Source organism: Stegodyphus dumicola, chromosome 2 (genome assembly GCF_044657685.1).
Source record: "Stegodyphus dumicola isolate Sdum_Otavi_A_Nest chromosome 2, ASM4465768v1".
NCBI classification, from domain to species: Eukaryota; Metazoa; Arthropoda; class Arachnida; order Araneae; family Eresidae; genus Stegodyphus; species Stegodyphus dumicola.
This window is the reverse complement of record NC_140769.1, coordinates 216,190,196-216,218,088: the sequence shown is the minus strand read 5'-3', so window position 1 is coordinate 216,218,088 and position 27,893 is coordinate 216,190,196. Positions and strand designations below refer to the sequence as shown.

Below are 27,893 nucleotides of genomic sequence, written 5' to 3'. Positions count from 1 at the left end.
AATCATTTCTTTCTGTGAATCTGAAACTTTACTGAACTTGAAAGCTTTTTCGATAGGAGCCAAAATCTTTGGAATCGAGGGTTTACAGGTTTGTGAGAAGTTAAAATTATATTTTAGAATTCTCTCTTGTTCTTCTGAAAGACTAACATTAGAAATATTAACTATTGGCTTGATGTTTACAATGGGAAGATTTTTTAAACTACTTGAACTGGAAGATTGTAAAAGAAGTTTTTCGAATTTAACTGCAAGGGTGTTTTTATGACAGTTAACTGCATTCTCCGTTCTAGACCAAGACTTTTGTTCAAGGGCAGTGAATTTTGGATATGATTTAGCGAGTTCCAGATGAAGCTTATAGAGTTCACGTTCAATTTTGGACAATTGTTGACGTGTATCCCTTATGACGGACCGAAGTAAGGCAAGCTTGCAATTTAACAGAATTCTTGAAACGCGGACTCGAAGGTTTTTGATTAGATTTGATTTGAATAAAATTTGGGATCAATTTTTTACATTTACATTTAAGTAAAAAGTCAAGATGATTCAGGAATTTTTGCCGTTTCAGGCGTAATTTAGTGAAACGATTAACGGATGAAGGCATGATAAACAATACAGAAAATCAAGCTAAATTAACTAAACAATAATAAAGCACACACAAAACAGCAGAAAAATCCCTCACTGAAATTAATAGAAAACAAAACGTTTGTAAGCAAAATGCATGAAATCAGACAAGCAAATCACAATATCCAAATATACAAAATATAAACATAACTTGAAAATTGCAAAAAAGTACTTACCGAAACTCATGCAATCACAAAATGGCGGCCACACCACGTGCAAAAAAGAAAGCAAAAAATAAGCCTGTTTGGGGCTTCTATAATTAAGACACAATAACACGCCGAACAAATACTAATTCAGAAAGCTTTCTGAATTACTGTTTAGGGATACTCCATCTTACTTCCTACCTCCATGCTACAGGTCATGCGATCCCCCCCCCCCCAGTTTAAGAAACCCTGCTGTATACAATCTTTTAAATATAATTAATGTAATTTCTCAATGTCTCGCATAAGTTTTTCACACAAGAATAAAGTACAGCCGCAGACATACACATACGCTTTAACAACTAAGATATCATAAGAATATCAGTTGTATATTTTTAACAACACATTTTCAAATGTAATAAGGAATGACAAAAAATACAGCATGCTGTGTCTGTTCAAATATAAATAATTAAACAATAACAAATTAGCACTCATATTTGAAGATTTTAAGGTCGTGTGTTTCTAGAACCACCCTGTGTTAAAAAGTTTGCTATCAAATCATTTTGATTTTAACTTCAAATTTCAATAGTTATTAGCAAAAATGATGAAAGAAAAAAAAAAAAAAAAAAAAAAAAAAAACCTCTAAATTAGAAATAAAATTAATATAAGTTACATAATTCATACATAAATCCAATATAAAATACTGTTTTCAGAATTTTTTTTTTTTGATTACAGGACAACATCCGTTAAACAATTTTCCCAAGACAGGCATAAGTGCCAAGTTGATACTCCCAGAAAGAAAATACACAATCTCTCTCTCTTACATGTGCACACAGACACATGTTGTTTTGACATATTTTGTAGTTATTTGTTTGCATATCAAGAAAAGCAGAAAATTCACTGTCCAGGTGGCAAAAGTTCTAGGTATGCCACTGGTAAAACTTTTCTAAACACAAGGAAATGCATTTCTCAGATTAGTTAGCCCTAAGCAAAATAGAATAACACATTTTGAGTTTTTTTTTTAATTTCTTTGAAAGAAGAATACATTTAATTTAAAGATGGTCAAAAGACGGCATTCCCACACAAATTTTTTTACAGAAAATTATTAGACATTTGTTGTTCTATAATAGCAAAGGTTTTAGCTTTTTAATCATAAGGCTATTAAATATAACAGGAAGAAATAAACTGAGTATATTTATCCTTTATTCAATTCACATACATACAAATATGCTTACTAAACATATACACTTTAACTATTCTTTAAAGCAGCTCTTAATTTTGCAGAGCGACTTCTTGGATTTGCAGCTACTTCTTCAGATGATGGTTTAATTACATGCTTATATAATGGAGTCCATCTCTTTGAATACAATTCGTCTATCTCTGCCTTGGCATGCCAGAGTGCAGCATTGGCATATTTCTGACTTAATGATTGACTTACAGGCTCATCCATATCAATGCCAAGAAAGTGACGCTTAACTACACGATCTTCTAAAGAATGAAATGTAATAACAGCAATTCTTCCACCAGGTTTTAAGAATAAATGAGCCATCTCCATTGCATAGTTCAATTCATTTAATTCATTATTCACAAAGATTCTTAAGCCCTGGAAGATTTTTGTTGCAGAATGTGATGCTCTTCGCAGCTTATCAAATCTTTCTTCACTATATCAAAAAGAAAATACATGTTAATAACAATGCTATTAATTTTCTGCTAATCTGATTTTAAATTATTAAAAATGATGAAGAAATTAAATTTCAGATTAAGTACCTAAATAAAATAAATAAATAAATAAAAACTCCCACTAAGAAATGTGCAGTATTCCAATTTTTCCCCCAATAGCTTTAGCAGCATAGCTGCAAAACTTTCAATTTTAAAAGAAGGAGGGAGGGGGTCAAGTTTTTTTTTTTGCAAAGAACAAAAGTTTTGGACTTCCTGAGATGTATTTCTCCCCCCCTCCCCCGGTTAAAAAATTTACCTGGAAATAAGCTGAAGTAATAAACAGAGTTATAAAAAAAGAGGGAACATAACTTTCCTTTTCCATAACCTTTGTTACTTTTATTAGGTATTCAAAGAATGGATAACACGAGGGCTGTTCCAAAATCCCTAAAGCAGCCTTGGCTAGAAAATATTAACCATCTTCATAATTTTAAGATATCTTTAATAGTAGCAGTCATATACAAAAATGTTTATTTGCATACAATTATGATTTTTTTTTAAGTTACTAAAATTTATAAAATGAAAGAGCACATAAACAGCTCAGCTTTTAATTCACTTTTAATGGCTGCTTTAAAAATGAGTTTTGTCAAAACTGCTATGCTACTTTGCTTCATTCATTATCATGTACTGTTAGTTAGCAGATAATTTTGAAAATCAGAGTAATTCATACATAAAATACCAAAACATTAAACAGATATTCAGCAATGGTATCAAGTTTTATTTTTGAAAAAGGGTAACATTTTTAAGAAAACAATTTTATACTTGAATAGAATATGAACTGGACGAAGTAAGCAACATCAAAATGTGGCAATTGAACTTCAATGACTGATTCAGAAAATCAATCAGAAAACAAGATTGAGCTGGCTGCAGAATTATCAGAGGAAACTGGGCCCCCAACTGTGAGAAGGAGACTTATAGCAACTAGTTGGAGAGGTGGCAATGGTAAGGGGAAGAAGATGTCAGGGGCGGGGAATCTTAAACTTTAAAATGGATTTTATTACACAGTTTACAAAGGAAGAATAGCCAAACATTTTTTTTTTTTTTTTTTTCTTTTCTGATGAATTAGACTTTCGAGTAAGCTTTGTTTTGTTTCTGTTTTCCACAAAAATAATCTTTCAGACACGTCTAAAATATTTTTGGTTACAAACTACTCTCTTAAATTACTACAGTACAGAGTCCATAATCCAGACTCGTCGGGACTTCAGCGATTCCGTATTATAGATCATCAATTTAAATCTGGTAAGATGGCATGCAGAAATTATACTATTAAAAATATGCAACAGTAATTTATGAAATAAAGAGCAATTGAAGCAAGGGTATCAAAATTTACGAAAAAAAAAAAGTTTAATATTTATTTGTTTGCTTTATTAAACATTTCTTCCAATGTAAGTTGTTTATGTTGCTTCGTTTTTTTGTGCTAATATTCTATAAACAGACACAATTTCTTGTTCAGTTACAAAGTTCCACTGTTCAAGTCCTGTAACTGCTGTGTCGAGAATACCGACTAACTTGTCAATCGAAAATTTTTTTGTTTTCAATAACCTCTCTGTCACTTTCTTCACTATCGGAAGCAGTATTTTCTGGATCTAAAACCATACTACAGATTTCGCCATCCGTTAATTGATTGATGATTGGGGCATTGTCATTGCAATGAAAAATTTCTGTTATATCATCTTCGTTTATTACTGCTTCTCTACATTTCTTTACAAAATCCAATAACTGGAAAATTTCACCTTTAGTTTGCGATGTCCAAAAACTTTCAAATTTGCGTCTATCATCTTCATCGTCCTCACCATGAAATATGGTTAGCTGGCCATAAATTATGCCAAGCATTTTTTTAATGCATCCTGAGACACATCCTCCCAAAGTGCATGCACATGAGTAAACGCGCATGCGTAAAGTATACAAAAAAAAAAAAGTTTGTGGCTTTGAGGTCCGGATTATAGATCATTCCGGATAATGGATGTCCAGATTACGGACTTTGTACTGTATTTTCTTCTTGACTTTTAGGTGTTTGGCACACCTGGCAGCAAGTGGTGTAGGCAAAATGCATATTTGTGAAGGTTACATGAAGAGCTAAAAACCTATTAGTTTCCTTGAAATGACTTTAAAACTACTATTTTGTAAATTATTTTGTGGCACAGCATTGACAGAACCAAATTTCAGCAAAATACCATACCACAAATCAATAACTCTAATGCAATGGATTCTTCCTAATAATATTTGTATTCTATACTAGCCATTTTCAAAAAGCTATGTCAGTACTAAATAACATCCATAATTTCCCTTAAAGTGCTCTTGAGCAAGTTTGAAGTGGCATAAATGCAGAAGTGTGTCCTAAGCTAATAGCGAGTATGCTGAGCAGAGTTGCTGTTATAATTAAAGCGAAAGGTGGGAACCTAAATTGTAAGATTCTGAATAAATAGCGCTTATATTAAATGATAAAAAGTTTGGTTTCTATTTTTCTCAAAACTATTGAAAAAAAGTGCATTGCGATAAGGTGCTTAATACTTTTGGCCAAGGTGCATTATTATAAGGTGCTTTATACTTTTGGCCAAGAAAAGACTGATTAGTTCAGCAAAGACTGCACCAGTTCTGTAGCTGTTGTCCACTAAGATAACTTTTATCATGGTTTATGAATATGAGTAAAGGCAATGAACATTTGTCGTTTGTTTGCTCACAATAAAATCTAAACTTCAGGGGTCATTACAATAGCAGATGAGAGGGATATATATGATTTTTTTTACAAGGATCATTACTGAATTTTAAGTTAAAGAATTTTTACTGAATTTTATATCAAGTTATGTGACAACGAATGGGAAGCATTTGAGGTAATCAAACTAGCATTTAATGAAAAAGAAAGAACAGATTTGTCATGATCAAGCAACAGAAGGCAAATGGCATATTACAGATAAGCTATGAAGTGAGGGTTTACCAACATCTGTGAAAGAGAACAATGAGAAAGATGCAACACGTTTGAAAGAAGATTTATTGGTATTTCCTTTTCAAAACAGCCACCACATAAACTTTTAGCTACATTTGACATTTGCCAATTACAGAATACTCGATTATGTTTACCGATTTTGATGACTAAGTGCAGTGGATACTACTTTAACACAGAAGTATCCTTTTATTGCTCAAGGAATTGTCAGTTAAACATAACATTTAAAAAGCAAAATATCACAATATTATTTACAAACCTGAAAATGTTTCATCTATTAATAATGGGAATTGAAATTAACTAAATTAAAAACACACACTCTACCCACTCAGCACTATCAAACCTGTCTTCCATAAATGGGACAACATCTTGAACTTTTGAACAAAATAATTAGTACTGAAGAATCCTGTATCAAACATTACGATCACAAATCAAAGCAGGATTCTATATGGAAATATACTAACTTACCATCTTCCAAGTAACTTTAGTTATCAGATTCCTTAAATAAATTAATGTTGATTTTGTTCCTTGATATCAATATTGTGGCAAATTGTGAATGAAGACTATTACGCTATTATTTTGCGAGGAGCAGGGTCAGTGCTAGGCCTTTTACCCATAAACTACAATCTTTATGGCTCCATAATTCAGTCACCAGTGCCATTCTAAATTCTTTCTATAAACAGCATTAAGCAGAAAAGACTTAATCTGCTTCCCTATGCTTTTCCCATCAAGATAACACTAAATTCCATGTAGCATGACAGGTTATGGAAGCTTGGAAGAAAACTAGTGAGCAGTCTCCAGACCTGAACCTGTTTCCCCTAATGACCCCTTTTAAAAGAATTCTTTTCTTTATTGCCCACCTTACATTTTTCTCTATAATATACAGCATGCAATATAATCATAATACAAATAACTTGAATTAGACTAAAAACTTGAATTAGAACTAAAACTTGGATTAGACCTCAGTGAGCAATCCAATAAAGAGCAATTATGATCTAAAGAGTATCAAAATTTACAAAAAAAAAAAAAAAAAAAAAAAAAAAAAGCTTAATATTTATTTTTTACTTTATTAAACATTTCTTTCAGTGTAAGTTACTTAAGTTGCTTTGTTTTTTGTGCTAATATTTTCTCTTTAATTCTCTTTTCTATAAACAGACATAATTTCTTGTTCAGCTACAAAGTTTCACTGTTCAAATTCTGTAATTGTTGTGTCGAGAATACTGACTAACTTGTCAATCGAAATTAGTGAAGCACGCATGTGTAAACGCTTTACTGGCTTTACGTGCATGCGTAGTGGATGCGCACATTAAACGCGCATGTGTAAAAGCTTTATGCACATGCGTAAGTTTGTGGCTTTGAGGCCCGGATTATAGATCATTCCGGATAATGGACATCCAGATTACGGACTTTGCACTGTATTTATTTTATATGACAAATAGAAAACTATAAGACACGTTGGCTCTCTCTATTTTTAGAAGTTAACCGTGAGCAAGTCAGGTGTGACCAATTCGACGACAAGTAAGTACACTTCCTCCTTGTGGTACACTTACAGCATTTCATTATAGATTTCAAATGTCTTAACTTATTATTAATATGGGTATATATATCTGCTTCATTTCTGTGATCCAAAATGAGATGCATATACATAAACTTGTATTCTCAAAATGTTTGGAAACTTTTAGAAATTCAATTCTTACATTGATCCAAAGAGGAATTTGAAATTATTTTAATACTTGGACATTCATTCCAGACATTTTGCATTCTTCAATCAATGAGTGAGGCCTTTTCAAAAAGGAAGAAGTCCAGGAAGGTCATGCTTGAAAAAGGAGATTATCTGAATCATCTAATATAAGAAGACATCATACAAGATGTTCAAATAATAGCAAAGAGACAGTTGCTCATGCCTTAACTGAAATGAAGCAATCTACAAACAAGCTCTGCACAGATGATGTTCAGAAGGTTCTAGAATAAATGCATAATGCCTGATGGCAAACAGTCTCAAATTTTCATGATGCAGATTGACGTGAAGATCAGAACTCCTCAAAGGTATTATCTAACTTGAAGCTGATTAGAGCTCCATAAATTCAAAGCACAGAGCAGCAGTCAGCTCCCCACTTTGTGTTCAAAAGAACTTTTAGGAGTTTGTAGTTTTCAGTCATTTTTTTAACATATAAAATGTGTGGAATAAAAGAAATTATTATTATCCAAGATATTTTAACTCTCATTCAGCTGGAATTAAAGATCCTATGGGTCTGAATGTAGGCTTCTGCAGTAGTAAAAGTGCACACATTTAGTCTTTGGCCTTGAAAACTTAAATCTATGTTTGTCTGATCACCTCAGAATTTTATTCAGGACAATTTGCAGCTGTCCCTCAACATACCTCATGTTGCCCCCACTGCAACTTATCATTAAGTCATCCACATATAATGTCCCATTAAAAGGAAGTTCTTTCAAGATAGAATTTATCTTCAGGCTAAAAAATGTAACATGGAGGATGTAACTGTGATGAATTTTGAAAACACAGAAGCAAGCTTTATTTGGAATATCCTATTTTTTAAAAAATTCTCAATAAAGATAGGTAAATTAATAATAATTAATATCATAAATAGCCTGGAGAATGCCATATCTCCAGATCTTATCATATGTGTTTTCTATGTCAAAGAAAACAGATACCAAGTGTTTTTCCTAACAAAGGCATTTTGCACCAAGGTCTCTAATATCCCAAGATTATCAATAGTCCATCTACTTCTGTGAAACCCACTCAGATATGGCAAAATGCAGCCACTCTTTTCCATATAATAAAATATATGAGAGTTTGCTGTTTTCCCAAAATTTTGCATAGGCAGCTGATAAGTGCTATAGGTCTATAATTGCAAGGATTCTTAGGGTCTTTAACAGGTTTGGCTTAGGGACCTTACCAGATTTCCTCCATGCATGTGGGAAAATGTTCCAAGGACATATAGATGTTTGATACATGGAAGGATCAGGAAACTGATCGAGCAAAAGAACTGTATAGATGGTTTTAAGCAGGTATGTAGTTATGTGAGGCAAAGATAAGCATAAAATTATAAGCCTGTTCAAAACAACTCACAGTTTCCAATAGTAAACTGAGTATTTGTGGTGTTTTATGAGTTTTGAATAAGAATGGAAATGATTTTATAAAATCAGAGTTGGAACTGGCTAAAAAGACTGTGACATATGTGAAGAGTTTTTGTAGGAAAGTGCGCATGCAGTTATACTTGGAAAAGCATGGGATGTTCACAGGGGGAGGGTATGATTATGGAAACTGATGAATACAAATTTAGAAAACAAAAGTATCCATATAGGGTAAAGAGTGCAACAGCATTTGTATTGCTTGAAATGTTTAATTATTGCTGAAAATAACTTCTGGGATTCATTATGATTTTAAAGGCTAAAAGGCATGTACCTGCCTAGAGTTCAAAAGCATAAGCATTTGAAAGTAAACCACAGTTTCCATTTCAAGGATCCTGAAACATATTAATCAAATTGTAAGAGTTTGGGAAAAGAAGTCTCTGCTCTATTAAAAGAAGTCTCTGCATTATTTAGGAGACAATAAGGCAATGTGATTCTTATCTGCCCAAGTACATGTGAAGATGCTGGCAGAAAGAGTCTTAACACCAGTGAATTGACAAAAATATTACAAACTATGATCTCATCAGTGTATTCTGCAAAAACTATGATGATCAGTGTATGATGATCAGCAAACTATGATCAGTGTATTCTGCAAAAAGGTGAGCAACGAAGTTTCATTTATTATTATTTTTTTATAAACAGTGTTTGTTATTTAATTGCAATTGACATTTTATTTTCTATTTGCAGTATTGAGTATTATCATAAATTTGTAGTTCTTATTTAATTTTTATCACATTTTCCTTATTGTACAAAATTGATCTTAATCAGATACTGATGTCACAGAGAATATAAATATGTGTAAAGGGAATACAACCTCATTTAGAAATTTAAGAAATAATACAATGTATAATATTCCTTTACTGTAAAAAATATTTTATTTGTGTTTATTAATGCTAAAGATTAAAATTTTAGAAAATAAAAAAAATTTCTCCACTATGGATAATCTTGGGATATTAGAGACCTTGGTGCAAAATGCCTTTGTTAGGAAAAACACTTGGTATCTGTTTTCTTTGACATAGAAAACACATATGATTTCACTAGTACACAACAGAGGATTGTAAGTGTAGCAGTAAAGTAACCTGCTAATAGTAGAATTGAAGTGTCCCATAACATAGACTTGGATTAAAAAGTGTTTATTATAATACCAAAGCTTTACATTTCTGAAAATGTTAAAGTTGCATGAGATACAAGACTGTGATATTATTTACCACTTTAATGAATGATAGAATTGTATCGTGTTATATTATCTAAATTTAAAATAAACAGACAATTATGCTTTTTTTTCCCTTCACTAAAACCAAAGCTTAAATAATAGAAATGTAAATTTGACATAAATAATTTAATGTTAATTCAGAACTATAAGCAACTCATTATTAAAATTTTCAGTTGAAAGTAGTAAATTAAATGAACTACAGAATGCTGGAATAGTCTATGATATCATAGGCTTAATTCTACCACTTATGCAATTACTAAGGCCCACCAGCAGCCAAGCGGTAGAAGTCACGGAAAACCGGCAGTTTCACTTGAGTTGAATTCCAGGCAAATGGGCTGGCTACAAGGATGTCTTTATGGTTTTTCCCATATATATGTGAACAAGTTTCCCTTAAAAGATCTTCCATGAAGGCATACATTCCTTTCGGCAGATAGCACTCGCATGTTTTGCGAAAATTAAATACATCAAACCAATAAGCCTCACACATTATATGTTTCTTATGCAGCACTTTTACAGATACACACACTTATAAATCATGAAGCTAACTCTGGTGAACATTAAGATTTTTTTTGCATTATACATACCCATCTAATATTCCTTCAATTAAATTACCCATCTAATATTCCTTTAATTATACTTACCCATCTAATATTCCTTCAATTAAATCAGCTAATTCATACGTTGTATTAATGGACTTCAACATATATCGAGCATCAAAGAGAGCCTGAGCAACTTTTTTTGAGCATTTTTCTTCACCATAAATTTTAAAAATCTTCACTAAACTGGGCACATCCAGACTGCTTAAAACATCTGCAGCTGTAGGTTCATCTGGATACCTAAAATATTAAGTCACACTGACATAAGATACATCATTGAAAGAAATAAAATGATTTATTTATTAATTTTTTGTACCTTCAATTATAAAGTTTTTAAACTTCATAACAAAACTAGCTGCATCTGCCCAGTGTTGCTACTTTTGAGGAAGTGAGCTTTTTGTAATTCGTGGCTTGTTGTTCCTTGTACAGTGTACTTAAGAAGCTGAAATTTTTTTTTAGAGATGTCAGTATATAGTAATAGTGAATATCACAGAGAAACTAGAAAATTGACCTCCCTGTAGTTTTTTGCTTCCCTCTTACAAAAAAAGGGGGTGGAGGGAATAATCTCTTATTAAAATTTTTTTAACTAACTAAGACATGGGAGATGAAATTTTTTAAATTGTGCTTAGATATCCAAAATAATGCTTTGTAAGCCTACAAATAATGTTTTAGATTTCCTTCTTGAAAGATATGAATGATAGTCTCTCAGATAATCCCTGACTACATAGAAGCATGAATATCAAAATACCAACAGATTCCAAAGCAAACATAATAGCAAAGTAAATGTGTAAAAACAAATTAAAAAATATTATTTAGAATTATTTTATAATTTTTTAAATTACCATTCAGTGGGAAAAGTCAGATAGAATAATTAAATCTTTAATTACTCCATCTAACTTTTGACCATTGCCAGATTCTTTTCAAAAACTATCACTAATCTGAACTAACTGAATATTATGGTCTTTTGTACATCTCAAAGCTCTCCCACAAATTTCATAGTTTATACAGACTCCTATAGTGCTCTTAAATCGTTGGAAGCTTTTCTCAACATTCAGAATCCTGTGGTAGTGGATGTTCTCGAGATTCATATGAACTTAACGACTCGAGGATATGAAGTCCTGTACTGCTGGGTTCCTGGGCATGCGGGAATAAAGGGAAATGAGCTTGCAGATATCGCAGCAAAATCTGCTGTTGAACTGTTCAGTCGCCTCATCCCTTTTAGAGACATCTGCTGTGCTATCAAGGGGAAGATCCGAAAAAAATGGCAGCAAATTTGGGACGTTTTCAGCTTCACAACAAGTTAAAAAATGTAAAGCCTAGAATTGAGGATTGGGATTTTGCTGGAAATCGTAAGGAGGAAGTTCTTTTGACTTGCCTCAGAATTGGTCACACTAGAGTGACACATAGCTATCTTCTGAAAGCTGAAAATGAGCCTACTTGTTTAAATTGTAATGTTTGTGTATCTGTTCATCATATTTTAATTGAGTGTCCATGTTTTAATAGTCTTTGTCAGAAATATTTTAATAGCTGTGACTTACTTCTCGACCATTTAATCGGAAGAGAGGTCAATTGTAATTTATTTTATTATTTAAAAGAGACTGGCTTTTATTACCTAATGTAATTTGAAGATTGTGTCTTGGATTTTAATGTGTGCTTTTACTTTGTTTTTATATGACTTCATCCTCTGGATTTGGTACATTTGTCCACTTGTTGTTATTTCTTGTATTTTAATTTCATAAATTGTAATCATCCCATCTCATGTTTGGTGCATTATAATCATCTTTGGTTTTGCGCCAATAGCCTCTCACTCACTCGCAGCACACCATCATTTAGATAATTTTTAATTTCCTTCACATTATGCATTTTGCATTTCTGATTCCATTAGCACATTACTAGTTTCATTAGCATTTCTTTGTATTCTTTTTCTCCCTTGGTTAAAATTAATTCAAGAACTTTTACTAGGTACCAAAATTCTACAGTTATATGACTCTTGCTTCTCTTACTCCTAACAGAAAGAAGCTTATTTCCAAACCATTCTGATTTGTACTTTCAAACTGGCTTGTTGGCTAAATGGCATTTTCTAGTGCAGAAAATATGTGTACTGAATTGCAGAGAGCATTCTGAATGATAAACAAACTTACCTTTTTAGGACATGGTTTAGTAAGAAGCTCAAAAAGTTGCATTAAAATTGCTTTTATGTATCATTAAATATAGCAGGATAGCTGCATAATAGTGCTGGCCCTTTTATGCAAGCTGACCAGAGTCTGCCAAACCTTTATGGTAGTGCTCCAATGTAAAAGAGCCAGTACATTTATAAAAATCAATTTTTAACTTTAAAAAAGTAATTTTCATGAAGACACCATCATTTTCATGCTATACTAACAAGTTAAAATAGGATTGCTGCATAACAGTGCTACCCTATAAAAGCATTAGTCACTTTATAAAACTTGACTATTAACAGCAAGACACAACAGGAGTGTCCTGGCCAGCTCTGACTCTTGCATTTTTGGCATTAGCTGATCTAGCAACACATATAAATTAAATGCATTAAGAATATAAAGCAAAATATACTCTCTCCTCACATTAAAAACTGATCATCATAAGATTGTGAGTACTTTTATGTAGGTTTTTTTCTTGGTGAAAAGTAGTCAACTCATATAAAGATGGTATTACTTTAAGGTCACTTTAAGGTATAGCTGTGAATACATACAATCAGATAAAAAAAAGTTTATATGATACCAACTGAGTAGTTACAAAAAACTATACTGTAATGCTAAATATACACTACGTTTCTTACCTACTCCCATCCATCCTCATATCCAAGGGCCCATTTTTACTGACAGAAAAACCTCTTTCGGGACAATCCATTTGCATTGATGAACACCCGGCATCAATCAATATACCATCTATGCTATTTGGTAGCACACCAACTTCTTTTAATACATCTTGCACTTCACTGAATCTTCCAAGCAAAGGGGTCACAGATGACCTATAATGGAATTTAAGAATTTAAATAATAATAATAATAATAAATATATATATATATATATGTCAAGTTTTAATTATTGAAAACTAGCATTTCGTTATGACATTATACTATATTATTTCTATATTTCTACCCTTTTAGTTATTAATTTTATCCCCATTACTAAAACTTACAGAAAAAAATTATGTTTCATTTTTGAGGAAACAGATTAAAGACAGAACTTAACGAATACAAAAATAATTGTACTAAGTAATATTACTATATTTTACATTTCAGTGGCACAGTATCATTTAATCTATCATCTCTAATTTTATCTGCCTATACCTGCCATATTACTACTATAAATTACATTTTCTATTGGGTTGTTCGGAAAGTAATTTCGTTTTTTCCCATCAGAGGACTTAATTACATTTTTTCGAAACCAACTTCACACTTAAGCCGCATAACCATTATATGTCTTGAAAGCTGATATTACAAGGCTTGCATGTGAAAAAGTTCTATTAATTCTACGCAGTAGTTTTTAGTTGGTGCCCTTTTAAATATGGAGAGCAATAAGCAGCATTTTCGTCATATTTTACTTTTTTACTTCAGAAAAGGTAAAAATGCTGTCCAAGCGAAAAAAAAATTGACTGATGTGTATGGAGAAGGCATGTTAACAGTACGCCAGTGCCAGAACTGGTTTGCAAAGTTTCGATCCGGCAATTTTGATGTCGAAGATGCACCACAGTCTGAAAGGCCGATCAAAGCTGACAAAGATGCGATAAAGGCATTAGTTGATGCAAATCGGCGAATAACCATGTGAGAGATTGGTGAGAGGTTAAATTTGTCGAATTCGACTGTTTATGGCCACTTGAAAGGCCTGGGCTTAACCTCGAAGCTCGATGTGTGGTTGCCCCATATTCTTACGGAGCGAAATTTGTGTCGTCGCGTTGACGTGTGTGATTTGCTCCTCAAACGTCAGGAAAATGATCCATTTTTGAAGCTGATTATTACTGGGGACGAAAACGGGTCGTATACAACAATGTGAAATGCAAGAGGTCATGGAGCAGAAAAGATGAACCGGCTCAAAGCGTTTCAAAAGCCAACATTCACCAAAAAAAGGTGTTGCTGTCCGTTTGGTGGGATTTCAAAGGAATCGTTTTTTTTTTTTAGCTTTTACCGGACAATACAACTATTAATTCGGAAGTCTATTGTCATCAGCTGGACAAATTGAATGATGCACTTAAACAGAAGAGGCCAGAATTAACCAACAGGTGTAGTGTTCCACCAGGATAATGCGAAACCTCATACAAGTTTGGTCACTCGCCAAAAGCTTTTACAGCTTGAATGGGACATACTGCAACACCTACCATATTCTCCAGATCTGGCACCTTCCGATTATTATTTGTTCCGGTCCCTGCAAAATTTTTTGGATGGTAAAACCTTTACTTCAAATGAAGATGTCAAAAACCACCTGAAACAGTTTTTTGCCAGCAAGGACCAAAACTTTTATGAGCGGGGAATCATGTTACTGCCAGAAAGATGGCAAAAGGTGTTGGACCAGAATGGCCAATATATAATTTAATAAAATATTTATTCATTATACGAAAATTGTCTTTCATGTTCCCCCCCCCCCAAAAAAAACGAAATTACTTTCCGAACAACCCAATAAATCATACTGAAAAAGATGGAGAAAATACATAACAGCAAGAAATATATGTGCAAATACATTATACTTTTGATTGTTTTTATGGAATAGATCCTTTTTCAGAATGTAGCTGATTGTAACAATATATTTAATTAAAAAAAGTAATGACATGGACACATTATACAGCCAAAAGTCGTTAATTCGGACACCCATAATCCGGACCTCAAAGCTAAAAACTTTCTGCGCATGCGCCGCATTGGCACATGCACACAGGCGTTTTACGCGTGCGCATAAGACCTTGACTACTGCGCATATGCGTGTGCGCAAGTGCAGAATACGTTTTTGCCTGCGCGTTTAAAGTATAACGGACGGTGTAAGCTCTAATTATCTATTTCAGTTAATGTTAATGATTGCGTTGTTCCTCAGTCTTCAAATTGGATCCTGTTTATTATTTTTTGCAGACTGTAAGAGCAATTTTATAAAAGTAAACTTGAACTTTCGATTATGTCAAATAGAATTTCCGATGCCGGAACTTCCAAAGGATTTACAAAACGAAATTATGTTTCGATGTCCAACAAACAAAAAGTGGAATTGCTGCAAAAAATGGATAAAGACATGAAGAATGTGACAGAGAGGTTAGTGAAAACGAAAAAATTTCGATTGACAAGTTAGTCGGTATTCTCGGAACAGCAATTAACGGGACTTGAACAGCGGAACTTTGTAACTGAACAAGAAATTATGTCTGTTTATAGAATTAAAGAGGTATTATCACATAAAACGAAGCAACTTAAACAACTTACATTGAAAGAAATGTTTAATAAAGTAAACAAATAAATATTAAGCTTTTTTTTTTGTAAATTTTGATACCCTTTAGATCATAATTGTTCTTTAGTTCATAAATTACGGTTTCATATTTTTAAGTTTAGAATTTCTGCATGCCATCTTACAAGATTTAAACTGATGATCTATAATCCGGAAAAATCGATAATCCGGAATTGCCGTAGTCCCGACGAGTCCGGATTAATGACTTTTGACTGTACAGGGTGATTCAAAATGAATATAGCAATTACAAATGGCTATAACTATTTAAATGAAAATAATTTATCAATAAGAATTACATAGAATGTAAAAGGAAGTTCAAAATTTTGTTTACATTATTTATAAATGTTTTATGTGACTCTCCTTAGTAGCATGGACAACATGTTAGCAGTAGCCCATTTTACGCCATATATTCTGAATTATATCTGGAGTCACTTATGTCTCAAATACCAACAAGATTCTTTCAATGTTTGCTGTCTGGTAAAGCCTCCTGAAAAGAGTGGGTGTGGAAGGAAAGATTGCGGAGATTGGCTTAACTGACAGGGATCAAGTTAGAGATTCGAACAGTTTCCTTCCTGCTCGTGACTTCGCAGAGTGCGGATGAAGTAAGAGATTCAAACAGATTCATTTCTGCTCATGACTTTGTAGAGTGCGGATGGAGTAAGAGATTCGAACAGACTCATTCCTGCTCGTGACTTTGCAGAGTGTGGATGAAGTAAAGAATACTGAACATTTGAGATTTGGAGCTTGAGGTATTCTTTTTAAAAAATTCGTCATTTAAGGTTTATTTTTCAGGTTATCATTTGCAATTAGCAAATTCATCATTTATTTTTATAATTTGAGATTTTCTTTGCTCATTTTTTAACTGTTATTCAAGTTTTTACAATATTCTTTTCAAATTTAATTTTCTGTTGATTAACGTACTTTACTTCAGTAATATTTAAGAAACAATTGAATCAAATATTACTAATGTTCCTTTATGTCAAAACTGTGCTTCTTAGGTATTAATTTTGAGTACCAGTTTGTTTTTGTGGAAAAAACTGAAAAAGTATATTCTGTTCTCTTCTTATGCTTGGCTAATGTTTTACTTATTAAGCATTTTGTAACTAATTAAATATTACTCCTCTTTTCCTCTGCAATAACTTTGCTGTTTATGCAGCTTATTATTATTATTATTATTATTGTGTGAGTGTGTGTGTAGTAATTTTGGTTTTTGTATTTCTCATTTGAGTGCCATTTTTACTTTTAGGATAATTGAAGTGTTTCAGAAAGAATTGAATATTACTGTTTTCTCTGCATAAAAACTTTGGTTTTCGGGTATGTACTTGAGTACCAGTTTTTAATTTTCACAGAGATCACATAGGATAAGCTGAAAAATCTTTTTTTTTATCCTCTGAAAAATTGTTTCTTGTGCTTTGTTAATTTTTTTTTTTTTTTTTTGTGTTATAGAGGCATTTCAAAACTAATACAGCAATATTAATATTTCTATACAAAAGCTTTGTTGAAACAGTGTGAATTCAGAGTTCATTTTGGATAATAACTGCTGTTTTGTCTAATACCATCAATTTTACCTGTGATAAACTAAACATTTCATTTACATAAGTAAAATGTGTGTCAAAATGTAAAATTATTGTAATGTGTGTTAAAATGTAAAGTTAAGTAAAATGTTATCATGTCCACAAATATCTATGTTATATTTGATTTTTAATATGCAGCTTTATCTAGCTCTGAAAACTGTTTTTAATCATCTCATTTTTAATTGCCCTCCCATTTCGCTTCTTACATAATTTCTATCGTTCAGGAATGTTTTATTGCACTTAAATAATAGACGTGTCTGTGTTTCTAACAAAATAAATTTTTAACTTTGAAACTAGTATTATGTGTACATATTTATTCTTAAGACCTCTTTTAAACATCCTTACATAATGAAATTTTCAAGAATTTCACTTCAGTGTTTGATAATCTTTTATTTACATTTACTCATGCTCACTTTAAGCATTTAAAAATTTTTTCAGCTGAACTTTAAATATGTTCTCACCTGAATCATTTACAGAATAAAAATATTTGGCAGTTGTTCAGAGAAAATATTTGCCGTATTGCTCTTAATAATCCATAAAGTATCTTAAAATATAGATAAATGCTAAAATATTCTTATTGTCATGATTTGGCCGGATTGAAGAATGTACTTTCAGCTCGGTGGAAATTGTCATCAAATTGTTCTTAACAGAATTTTTTTGTTGATAATGACTTCCTGGTTTATCGGTGTTCAACTTGATAAAGAATACTTTATATAACAATAAAGTTAGAAACTGTATTTTCTCTCGAATGAATGATAAAGTATAACTATTATTTCTCTGTAATGCAGTTTTTATGTCTAATCTGCAGGTCACAATGATTTCATTTGTATTATATATATGCATCATTTCTCTACCTTGGATAAGTCCTTAATCTCATCTGCATGTACTGAATGGCTGAATTACAAAATAATAAATATACTGGGCATCTTAAAACAGCTCATGTACTTTCTCTTTCCAGGGTAGCACTCAAGTGGTTAAGTTAATGAATACTAATACTTTGATTCCAGGTGAAAGGGCTGACTGCATGAGCATTTTTGTGATTTCTCTATCTGCTAGTTTCCCTTAGAAAGTCCTCCATGAAGGCATCCCTCCCCTGAGGTAGATTACCCTTGCATGCTTTTTCCATAATCAAATAAAAACCAAAAAACTTTATATTTTTAGAATTTTTAACATTCTTTTCTATAACATTTTGAATAACTTATTATCTCGTAAAACTATATATTTATGTGCAGATCATTTAAATAGATATCTAAAAGCTGGTCGTAATGATTTAAAACAAAGACTTCAAAAGCTAAGAATTTTAGATAGAAACTTCAGTAGTAACATATATATAGGAGAAATTTTTTACAAAGAAGAATTGTGCTTTAACAGGAAAGCTAGAAATTATATCAATTTACAAAGTAACTGAATAGCAAATGGTTACACATTTGCTGAAATAAACATTGTATTTTATATGATTTGTTTCCTGATAAGTTTTCATAATTTTTTTCTTTTTTTTGGGGGGGGGATTCAGCATTACAAACATGTGCCAAGGTAGCAAACATGCAACCATGTGATTGAAGAACTATGTCACACATGCTCCAGCTCAACCTAATGGTGACACAATCTAAAGAGCCATTCCCACTGGAGTTTACCTGAGCTAACGAAGACAACTGATGTAGCCAACCCATTTCCAAAACCAGTTCTTCCCCATAGGGCAGCAAGTTGAAAAATTCAAACTACGGGCACAACGGAGCTAGTCGACACATGGAACTGACTCCGTTAGTTCAGACAAACCCCAGTGGGAACAGCCTTTTACGTTCCAGTTAAAGCTTTTATGCCTTTAGTTAATCTGCATTATATAATTATCAACAATTTAAAAGTTTTAAAGTCAAAATTTAAAAGTCCTAGTGGTTCTAGGACTAATGAGCCACCTTTATTTACATTTGAAACTTTTAGTAGAAGAGTGAATTAAGCCAGTCGGGGATCAACTTTCATGTCTTTTTCCCCAGTGTGCAAAAGTTAACTTTCAATTTTGTGTACTGAAAATCTGGAAAATATGGTCTTCCTGCTTGTTGGCTGAACTGCTTAGAAGCTCTAATTGTAAAAGCTGTTTTTTAACTGTATTTGATGTTTTAGGTGTTTCTGAATTTTACAGTTTTTAATGAAGATGTTTTGAATTTTTATCTATTTTATGGGTCAAGGTAATAGAGCAATATTAATAAAAAATAATTATATTTGACTTAGACTATGCATTAATCTTTAATCTAATCATAATTTATCTAAATTCTTTTAAGTATTTCTAGGCAGTTTGAAATACTTTCACAAATTTCTAATGAGAGTTTTTCATAACAGCAAAAATTTTGGCTTCTTAATTTAATTATTCAGTTTGGGCTAATTGGTTGGTATAAAATAAGCAATATTTTACAGTGAAGAATTTTAAATAATATTACAAGTGTGTATTTACATAAATTACATTTCAAGAAAAAATTGAAATGCTCCAATTCTTTAATCTGAAATGCATTCTTACCGATATTCTTTAGACAATTTGACAGCCTTCTCATAAGCAATAGGATCTCTATCTAAACAATACAGTTTAATGGCTGCTGTATTTAGTAAATGACGGCTATGACCTCCTGCCCCAAAAGTCATATCTAAAAACACCTAAAAGTAAAATGTCAATGAAAATGCAGAACATGACAAATAATAAATCAGATAAGAAATTGATAACCTAAAGATGATACATATTGCAAGGATTGCTTGAAAACAATTGTAAAAAAAAAAAAAAAAAAAAAAAAAAAAAAAAAAAAAAAAAAAGTCATTTTGTGCAAAACACATATTTAACTTCTCAGTGCAGCAGTCACACTGCAAACCAGCTTTTATCAAAGTTTGCAAGATGCACATTCACAGAAGTCATGACATTAATATTCAATGAAAATTCCTTCTCATTAAGCTTAAATTTTTGATTTGGAAAACAGAAAAAATCTCATGCCAACAACTGTATGTAGAACAAAAGATATCAGTTTGAATCATAATTGACAAATTTTGCTATTGCAACACTCAATTTGTGGAATGACATACTGTCTTGATGAAACAAAACTTTTGCGTACACTAGTCTCAGCCCTTCCCGTTTCAGCTTTTCTTTCAAATTATCCAAAAATATTGCATAATAAACTTCTATTCCTCCCCTTTCTCGGGCAAATTGATTAAGATGATTCCTTGGCAATTGTAAAAAACAGTAGTTGTCTGGTTCCCAGCCACAAAATGATCTTTGTTACCTTAAGCTTACTTTCACTACTCATTGAGTCCTGCTTTTGCTAATGGAGGATCCACAATATGCATTTCAATATAAAATACTCTATGGATTACATCTAAGCATAACCGAAAACTGCTTTGAAATTGCCTTTCACATATACAAAGTCCGTAATCCGGACATCCATTATCCAGAATGATCTATAATCCAGACCTCAAAGCCACAAACTTTTTTTTGTATGCTTTACGCATGCGTGTTGGGAGGATGTGTCTCCAGATACGTTAAAAAATACTTGGCATAATTTATGGCCAGCTACCATATTTCATGGTGAGGACGATGAAGATGATAGCCATGAATTTGAAGGTTTTCAGACATCGCAAACAGAAGGTGAAATTTTCCAGTTATTGGATTTTGCAAAGAAATGTGGAGAAGCTGTAATAAATGAAGATGATATAACAGAAGTTTTTCATTGCAATGACAATGCCCCAATCATCAATCAATTAACAGACGGCGAAATCTGTAGTATGGTTGTAGATCCAGAAAATATCGCTTCCGATAGTGAAGAAAGTGACAGAGAGATTATTGAAAACAAAAAATTTCGATTGACAAGTTAGTCGGTATTCTCGACACAGCAATTACAGGACTTGAACAGTGAAACTTTGTAACTGAACAAGAAATTGTGTCTGTTCATAGAATTAAAGAGAAAGTATTAGCACAAAAAATGGAACAACTTAACTTACATTGAAAGAAATGTTTAAAAAAGTAAACAAACAAATATTTTTTTTTTTTTTCACATTTTGATACCCTTTAGATCATAATTGCTCTGTATTTCATAAATTACAGTTTCATATTTTTAATTATATAATTTCTGCATGCCATCTTACCAGATTTAAACTGATGATTTATAATCCGGAAAAACCCATAATCTGGAATCGCCGAAGTCCCGACGAGTCCGGATTACGGGCTTTGTACTGTATTTGGTTAACAGTTAACAAATGCAGCATCCATTGAACAAACAGCTTTTTCATGTATAAATTTTCTACAGGTTACTACTACATACCCATCCATTTGAGATGGCTGCAATCTCCCAACCACTCACTTACCAGTCTCCCACATTACTGCCTTTGAGTTTTTCAATGATATCAGTATATGTGACTTCAAATGAGTATCCACAGGAAGCTTCATCATCAGTGCATGTTCAGTCATATTTATACTTACTGATCCAGAAATAAACAGCTTTAAATTCTATTGCAGAATATCTTTGCATTTCACCTAAATTCTTCTTTGATATGTTAGGCCATAGACTTCTCTAAATAAAAATCCTTTATAATAGATAGGAACTTTTTTTTAGATTGTCTGTACAACATAAACGGTATAGCGCTATTAATCAAAATCGCTTAAAGTATGACACCTGCAAATCATGACCCCACCAAATACATATTGCATTTTCTAAACATTCACCTACCACAGTTATATACTGATCCATACTTTCAAAATATGAAATATCTTTTCAGTAGAATAAACAAGTCAACAGTTCTGATTACATAATGATGTAAAAGATATACATCTGGTTGTAATATTTTTGAAAAAAAAAAAAAAAAAAAAAAAAAAAAAACATTCTTAATAAAGTTGGAATAAAAAAAATGAAAGTAGTACCTTTAGTGTGGGTAATAATCACCACACAAATCTATGATTTTCTGCCAAAGTTTTCATAGTTTTTTAAAGCCTTCGGGGCTCTTCTCTTATATGCACCCTAATATCACCAAATGTGGCGATTGTTGGATTTCAAAACAATGTAGTTTGTATTTACTTTCCTTTAAATTATACTTATAATTTTACAATACTTACTACTTTTACTTTTTGGCCACTACTAATTTTTGTTGGTTTAGTTTCTTAGAAGTGGCAACAAAACAATTCATAGAATTAGAAAAATATGTTTCTGTAGTTAGTTAGGCTTACTGGAGATTAATTGTATATTATATACCTGAGTGACGTTTTATTAAATAAATGAATACTTTAGAATATAGTAGTCTCTTTAGAATCCGCGATACACTGGTAGCGTAATAGTTTGATGCATAAGCGAACAGCGATATGTGTTCTGCGCTGGTTTTTGGCACAATTGCGTGTTGTATGGCAACCCTGTTGACGTTGAAAAATCTTTTCTTGGAGTAATTTAATTGCTCGTTGGTTCGTGTCGTGTGTGTTTTCAAATGGCCTATGTTGAAATGAGAAACGGGGTTGCAAGATTTCAGGCGCGTATTTTAGATTGTGAGCAAAGGAAATTTAGTATTAAAAGGTGCGATGTTGGACATGTTAACGAGTTTGCTCTGTGTCTGAGAAGATAGGGGGGAAAGATAAAGTGGTGGAAATTGATGAATCGAAGTTTGACAAAATGAAACATCATCCTGGCCATCCTGTTGAGGGGCAGTGGGTATTTGGAGGTGTGAAAAGAGGGTCGTGGAGATTATTTTTAGTGGCTGTGCATGATAGAAGTAGGGAAACGCTGATACAGTGTATTAAAGAGTGGATTGAGCCTGGTACAACTATTTTTTCGGATGGATGGAAATATTACAAGGATTTAGGAAAAGAAGGTTTTGAACATTTATTTGTGAACCATAGGATGAGTTTTCTGGATAGTGTGTCTGGCTGTCATATAAATAGGATAGTGATAACATGAAGGCATGTTAAAGGCGGTATGAAATTGGTATTTCTGCTGTTCAAAAAAGCATTCATTCATGGTAAGTGCATTTTATTTTATTCTTATTTTGTAGAATGTTATGTTCATTGTTTTTTTAGTATGAATTTCTGTCGTTATTGTTGTTTTTTTTAATTGTTTGAAATTTATTTTAGTTTATTTTGTTGATTAGTGCATAGCACCTAGATTGTGCAATTCGTAGATGTTTTTTAAAGTTGAAACAGAACGCTGTGTACATGGTATTCTTTGAAATTTATTCTTGTTATATTAATTCATTAAAGCGAGGTGTGCGTAGTTCGTAGATTCGTTCGTTGCCTAGATTATGCAATTCGTAGATGTTTTTTTAAGTTAAAACATATTACTGTGTACATGGATGCTTGTCAAAGATTTTTGGTTAGAAACTTTATGTTTTTGCTATCTAAATTTTTTGTTTTTGTTTTGGATTTTTAGCTTAAATTAAATGTTCAAAACGTTTTTTTTTTTTTTTTTTTTTTTTGCATGTGCGAAAACTGCGTTTTTGGAGACATTTTACGCTTGAAGTTTGAAATATAGACAAAAAATTTAGATAGTAATATGGCAGCGTGGAGTTTCTCACCAAAAATGTTTGGAGAGAAATTTGGTGACCTGAGGGTGCATATATGAGTATTCTGCCTTTGGCCCAGAAGCTTGAAGGCTACGAGTTAAAAAAAAACAGATAAACCTCATTTTGGGCATCCTGCGCAAAATGGAAGACAGCACCACCAAGATGTGGCTGCAGGTGTTAAAAAAGGTGGAAGTCCCAAGGAGTGCTGTCGGAACCATATGGTGGGTCTGGTTAAAGATCTCATTAGAGTCCGCACAGAGTCAAGCCGGTGAATGCAGACACACGTGGTCTTGCATTATCTTGACGGAACATTAGCTTTTTGTGTCTTAACTCAGTTCGATGTTTTTCCTTGGTACCAGCGTCAATACAAGCAGTATCTCGCTGTACTTCTTACTGTTGAGGGTTTTACTTGGCTGATTTTTGGAATATGGTAACTGGTAGTTTGGCGACATTTTGGAGGCGATAAAGGTTACTACCTAGGACTTTGGTAATAATGTGAGAAGTACTTAGTTCCGATTACGCATTATTTTGTGTGAGGGAAACGAGAGATCATGAGACATGTCATGTGACATTAATGGATTAATTACAGTTCTTTACTCAGAAAAGGGGGGGGGGGAATTTGGAAAACTGTAGAGCTATATTATTTTGTATTAAGCTTCATTGTGTGTTGTGTGAAATAGTGGAAGTGTGCGTGCCATGTAATGAAGATTCTGAAGATTAGGTAAGTTAGTATTTTTAATCATTTGAGGATATTATTTTTATGCATTGTTCTAAATGTAAGGAGTAAATAAATTAATATGATATCATTGGAAAATTGTTATTAGCAATGATTTAGTTTAAAGTAATTAGGATTGTAATCTAATTTTTATTAATTTAATGTATGTGCTTATTTATATTTTAAGTAGTGTTTTTTAATTTAATTATATTTTAATTTAATGATCGTGATTTTGTGAGTTATATGTTTGTAGTATTTTGGAATACGTTTGAGTATTTTCATGCATTTTCGTGAAATTTTCTAATTTATGAGAAAAAAGCAGTATACATGGATGTAGTGAAGAGTGAATATAATAGATAATTTAGAGGTAAAAGTTTCTGGATATTTTATTTATTTTATACGTGTAAATGTTCATCTTTGGAAAGGGTATATACTTTTTCGCGATCAGGTAATTTCATATATGTTTTTTTAACCGGATTTAAAGATTCACAAAATTTTCATGCATTTTCATGAAATTTTTGTAATTTATGAGAAAAAAGTAGTGTACATGGATATAGTGAAGAGTGTGCACAATGCCATTTTTGTGCAATTCTGGGATGTTTTTTAAGTAAAAATAAGTTGACGTGTATATGGTTTAGTGATATTTTAATTAAATGATAGTTATTTTGTGAATTTTATGTTTGTAGGAATTTGGTATATGTTTCAGTTGAAGTAAACGTGCATGGAAATAATTTAAATATTTGACACTACGTATTTGTAACCATTTGTAATGTTTGCGGTATGAATTCGTTGGTGACATTTATAATATAATAGATAATTTAGAGGTAAAAGTTTTTGGATATTTTATTTATTTTATACGTGGAAATGTTCATCCTTGGAAAGGATATATACTTTTTCGTGATCAGGTAATTTCATATATGTGCTTTTTACCGAGTTTAAAGATTCACAGAATTTTTTTGCATTTTCGTGCAAATTTTTGTAATTTATGAGAAAATAGCAGTGTAGGTGGATAAAGTTAAGAGTGTGTGCAATGCCATTTTTGTGCAATTCTGGGATGTTTTTTTAAGTAAAAATAAGTCGACGTGTAAATGGTTTATGTGTATGTGCTATTCTGAAAAACGCGCAAAGAGTTTGCAATTCTGTACTTTTTCCCAATTTTGAAGTTAATATTTGTCATGATTAAGCAGTTTTGTTTCATAAAATTTCTAGCATAAGTGTAATTCGGCTAGTAGATTGTTGGAAAAAGTGTTTAGTAAATAAAAAGAAAAGAAACATGTCTTTACTTCGTGAAGACAAAATGGCGGCGGAAAAAAAAAATAGAGGTTTGCTGTAGCAGAGTTGGTCGCCAAAAAATCGCCAAGTTACCATAATCCAAAGATCAACCGCAGCTTTTTTGTGGCTATATATGGTGTAGAAATAAGAGTTTCCAATTCTGCAAGATTATTCCAGTCTTTCTGTTAGGGAAACATTAGGATCTACTTCTAAAAAAGTTCTTAATTCTAAAATTTCTTTATCATCAAATATGTACTTCCTTATCGCATTGCTTGATCAATAATTGCTCCTTTTCCTGCTCGCTTCCTAAGAACGGCATCAATTTTAGGAGTTCTTGCTGCTTACCTAAATTTACCAGTGAGATAAAATATGATTAAACAGGCCAACACAAACTGTTTGCACAGACAATATTTGCAGTGGCAGAAAACTTTTGTTAAAACCTGATATTTCTAAAATAATGTCTGGTCTTAACATTGCGAGTTGCTTTCCCTCTGCACAACAGATATCTAAAAAATCTACAAAAAATTCCTAATACAGATTAAGATGAATTAAGATACATTACCCAATAAATAGAGATATTAAAAATACTATCTTTTATAACAATGGCAGAGTGATATTTTGTGAAATATTAACGATTACATAAACATAATATCATCCTGAGTTTGAAATCCAATTATGACATAATGATATCTATTAAGATTTCTTAATTATTGTTTTGAAATCATGAAAAAATTACAACACTTAAAATACCGTACGATTTTTAGGACAGAAACTCTACATAATTTTATGTCATTTAAATTTCATTACACTGATCTAATTTACCTTAACCACCAAAATTATCATTTGGTTAAGAAAACTCACAATCAAATTAATTTTGGTTTAACAAAAATTGCCAAATTAACTGCTATTGCAATCATAAATGTTTTATATTGTTTGAAGTTCAGATATACCAACCTGGTTATCCGATGGTTGTAGTGCTTTCAAAACTTCATTCGGCATTACAGGTGTATGACCAAATTCTTCTTCATACTGGCTATTAGCTTCATTTGCAGTAGCTGAACTGAAATATAGATTACTGTAAACAGCTTTTCGAAATGCTCGAAAAATGTTTCCGAAGAATTTCTTCTGAAGAATCATTATGCTAGAATAGCGATAATTAGAATTCCTTCATAAATAAATTACGAATTAACCTATATTAAGTTAAAAAAATAAAGCATCTATTTATAAAATGATTGATTCACGTTACAGAATGTTTTTTGTTATTTGAATAGTTGAATTACCGCATTTTCCACATTTATTTGTTTACTACACGGAGGTTAGACATGTATGAGTTGAGTAGGAGGCTAGCTGAACCTGAATTGATCTGATTTGACCCTGGTGTGCAAAAGAGGAAGACAAATATAAACCTGAAAAAATCCCAAGTTTTTCATATTAGGAAATATCGTTCTAAAGACTCTATCACACCCTTCGAGAAGCAGATTGTAAGGCTAAATAATACTAATTAGCTACGAATGACGCTGAACAACAACTTCACATGGACTTCACACACATCATCAAAGCAAGTAGCAAGGCTGTGAGAGTCACAATTTGATTTTACCAATAAAGGAGCAGCTTCTGTCTATGAACAGGAAAAGGCAAATCACTAAATGATCAGCTTCTGTCTCTGAACAGGAAAGGCAAGAGAAAAGGATATACGGACTTTGCAAAGATTACGAAATAAAGTACTCGGATTTATAACTGGAGCCCCGTATTTCGAGTGGAATAAGAACATTCATACCGATTTAAAGATTGACTTCTTTCTTGATTCTCTTCACAGAAGTAACAAAAATTATTTTAAAATACTGCGGACTTTGTAAATGTTCTTTTATATGAAATTCTCGAAGATCAGCATATCAGGCCCTTCGCTGCTTTTTATCTTAACTATGCAACATGAATCACTTAATTCAAATTAATTAAAATACTACCATGCACGTGACTGATTCAAATGCAGCTGATTGGACATATTCAGTGCAG

General features: G+C 32.1%; 1 protein-coding gene across 2 annotated transcripts; it reads right to left on the bottom strand.

The window, feature by feature from the left end:
• Positions 1-1,940: 1,940 nt before the first annotated feature.
• On the bottom strand, positions 1,941-27,210 carry LOC118194425 (putative methyltransferase-like protein 15 homolog). 2 transcript variants are annotated; one of them, XM_035365584.2, is made up of 5 exons: positions 26,835-27,208; positions 19,893-20,026; positions 13,172-13,363; positions 10,420-10,614; positions 1,941-2,416 (listed from the first exon to the last, which is right to left on the bottom strand). In XM_035365584.2, exons 1-5 carry the CDS (start codon positions 27,015-27,017, stop codon positions 2,005-2,007), a joined length of 1,116 nt encoding a protein of 371 aa, XP_035221475.2. In that variant the 5' UTR covers positions 27,018-27,208; the 3' UTR covers positions 1,941-2,004. The 2 variants fall into 2 exon arrangements, with proteins under 2 accessions (XP_035221475.2, XP_035221476.1); XM_035365585.2 differs by lacking the exon at positions 10,420-10,614 and having other exon boundaries at positions 26,835-27,210.
• Positions 27,211-27,893: the final 683 nt, after the last annotated feature.

Bases quoted from the DNA above. Each gene is read 5' to 3' on its own strand.
- LOC118194425 (XM_035365584.2), bottom strand. From the start codon at position 27,017: ATGATTCTTCAGAAGAAATTCTTCGGAAACATTTTTCGAGCATTTCGA. The intron at 20,027-26,834 runs GTTGGTATATCT...TTTTACTTTTAG, and splicing joins TACAACCATCGGATAACCAG to GTGTTTTTAGATATGACTTT. The intron at 13,364-19,892 runs GTAAGAATGCAT...ATTCCATTATAG, and splicing joins AAATTGTCTAAAGAATATCG to GTCATCTGTGACCCCTTTGC.